Source organism: Pteropus alecto, unplaced genomic scaffold (assembly GCF_000325575.1).
Source record: "Pteropus alecto unplaced genomic scaffold, ASM32557v1 scaffold25, whole genome shotgun sequence".
Lineage (NCBI taxonomy): Eukaryota > Metazoa > Chordata > Mammalia > Chiroptera > Pteropodidae > Pteropus > Pteropus alecto.
In genome coordinates this window covers 6,747,518-6,749,280 of record NW_006441955.1, presented here as the reverse complement: position 1 = coordinate 6,749,280, position 1,763 = coordinate 6,747,518, and the positions used below count along the sequence as shown (strand labels likewise).

The following is a 1,763-nucleotide window of genomic DNA, read 5'->3' as shown; positions in this document are numbered from 1 at the left end:
ACAAAATACTATAAAACTGGGTATCAACATGGACAAAATTATGTGTACTTAATGCTACAATCAATTCCAAATATCTTAGAAAGTAGATTATTAAGTGCTTACAAAAAAAGAAACATAATAGAAAAATGCATAGTTATCCTTTTAGAAAGAACTTTTTTTTTTTTAATTACTGAAGAAATGGGGGTAATTATATTTCTGCTTGTGTTCATGTTGTTTTATTCCCTGGAATGATTTCTGATCCATTATGAGTCCACTCCTACCTCTCCGCCTTCAGTGTTCCAGCCGCACCAAGTCTATAGTTACATGTTGGCACTATCACACGTTTGTCCCGATTCTTTAGGACAATTTGTATATTCATTGGAGCATGACTTTGAGGGCAGTCTTCTTCATCCCCATCTCCAATGCCTAGCATTTACTAGGTATCCAAAGAAGTATATGTTGAATAAGTAGTTACAAGTAAGCTCAGGCTAACTACTACTTGTTATCAATAAGAACTTTTCCAATCACTCTTTACCTCAAATTAATGGAGACACAAATTGTTAGAATGATGGAAGATACCTTCTGGAGATCGCTCGTCATCAAAAATAATTGACTGGAGGCAAGCCAAGTCAGGATTCTCCTCGGGATCAATATCTGATGGCGCTTTCTTCATAAATAGAGGGATCTTTTCGAATTCCTAGGGATTGTTAAGAGAAGAATGGACTATACAAATAGGATTTTCCATTGAGTAGATCCAACTCCATGTCTCTATATCAAAGTTTTCTTATCATAATTTGCAAATCATCATGATTGGCTATATCTCTCCCTATCCAGGCCTCAGTTTCCCATCTGTAAAATTAAAGTGTAGGATAATGATCTCTAAACATTCTTCCAAAAAAAAAAAAAATAATAATTCTACCTTTTATCACATTCTTACAAGACCCGTAGTGATTACCATTAATGGAAGGTTCTATGTTCCTGGCACTTTACCCACCATCTCATTTCATCTTCGCCACAATCCTACGAGATTGGTGCTATAGTTAGGGCAATTTTATAGATCCGAGAGACCGCTAAAGGAAGTAACTGACCCAGTATCAGGGCCAATAAGTGGTGGAGTCACAGATCCGTCTGACCTCAAAACCAAGACTTCTAAATGTACTGGCATACTAAAACCCTGAAACCCCTGAGGCTGACTTTTAACACTCAAGCAGAAATCACCTATCTGCTAGTAGCGCAAGGGGTCGGGGACTGAGGGAGGTGCCTCCGCGCCTGGAGCCCGAGTGCGCAGGACACCCCACACACGTGCAGCGCCCCGGGGCCTGCCCACCTCCTCCCACTGGTCCTCGTTGAAGCCTCCTCGGTAAGGCTGGTTCTGGAACTTTTCCAAGAACGAGTCCATGGCGTCATCAGAGATAGCCTCCAGCTCAGGCTGCTCCATGGCGGGTCCTCGGCTGTCCCGCCACAGTCCCGGCACTCGGAATGGCGCTGCAACTTCCGGCGGCGCGGGCTCTCTTCCTTCAATCCTCCGGGCGACGCCGGCCCACGCTCCTCGGGTTCCGCAGCTCTGGGGGCGTGGCCGACCTGGCTGCACCCCTCCCCCTACAGGCACCAGCCCCGCCCCGCCCTCCCTGCAGCTGTGCGGCAGCCCAGGCCCCCGAATGGTGAATAAACTCAGCACCCCACCACGCCCGACTATCTCTGAAACCTCAGCTCATTTGTTCAGCCCGTTATCACATATTTCCTAAACTCCTTCTGGGTTCCAGGCCTGTTGTAGTCGCTGGGTA

At 45.7% G+C, this 1,763-nt stretch overlaps 1 protein-coding gene across 2 annotated transcripts in view; it reads right to left on the bottom strand.

Moving 5' to 3' along the window:
• The window catches only part of TTC4 (tetratricopeptide repeat domain 4), a 19,513-nt gene extending 18,015 nt beyond the window's left edge, over positions 1-1,498 (bottom strand). For both annotated transcript variants that reach the window (XM_006919243.3, XM_025051931.1), the window contains exons 1-2: positions 1,307-1,498; positions 559-676 (exon numbers count right to left, since the gene is read on the bottom strand). In XM_006919243.3, the coding sequence (XP_006919305.1) occupies positions 559-676; positions 1,307-1,417 (229 nt within the window). In that variant the 5' untranslated portion in view covers positions 1,418-1,498. The remainder of the gene's footprint in view (positions 1-558; positions 677-1,306) is intronic.
• Between the last annotated feature and the right edge of the window lie 265 nt (positions 1,499-1,763).